At 66.1% G+C, this 342-nt stretch overlaps 1 protein-coding gene across 1 annotated transcript in view; it reads left to right on the top strand.

Annotated features, from left to right (window-relative positions):
* MAP4K2 (mitogen-activated protein kinase kinase kinase kinase 2) overlaps positions 1–342 on the top strand; it is a 12,196-nt gene that overhangs the window by 10,208 nt on the left and 1,646 nt on the right. Inside the window, exon 28 of the mRNA XM_007462206.1 lies at positions 80–262. Within this exon, the coding sequence (XP_007462268.1) occupies positions 80–262 (183 nt within the window). The remainder of the gene's footprint in view (positions 1–79; positions 263–342) is intronic.

A 342-nucleotide genomic window follows, 5' to 3' on the forward strand; every position in this document is an offset into this window, starting at 1 on the left:
GCGGGGCCGGCGGGGGGACCCCCGGGCGCGTGGCAGGGTTTCTGGGAGGAGAAATGTAGACCTGAGCGCCCCTGCTGCCCCCAGAACTTCTCCAGCCCCTTGCCCAGCCCAGCAAGAATGCTGGAGCCGCTGGTGCTGGATGGGAAGGAGCTACCGCAGGTGTGCGTGGGGGCTGAGGGCCCCGAGGGGCCCGGCTGCCGCGTCCTGTTCCATGTCCTGCCGCTAGAGGCTGGCCTGACGCCGGACATCCTCCTCCCACCCGGTGAGCTGGAGGGCCAGGCTGCTGTATGTGAGTGTGTGTGTGAGTGTGTGCATGTGCGTGTGATATATATATAGAGAGAG

Source organism: Lipotes vexillifer, unplaced genomic scaffold (assembly GCF_000442215.2).
Source record: "Lipotes vexillifer unplaced genomic scaffold, Lipotes_vexillifer_v1.1 scaffold1129, whole genome shotgun sequence".
Classification (NCBI taxonomy): Eukaryota; Metazoa; Chordata; class Mammalia; order Artiodactyla; family Lipotidae; genus Lipotes; species Lipotes vexillifer.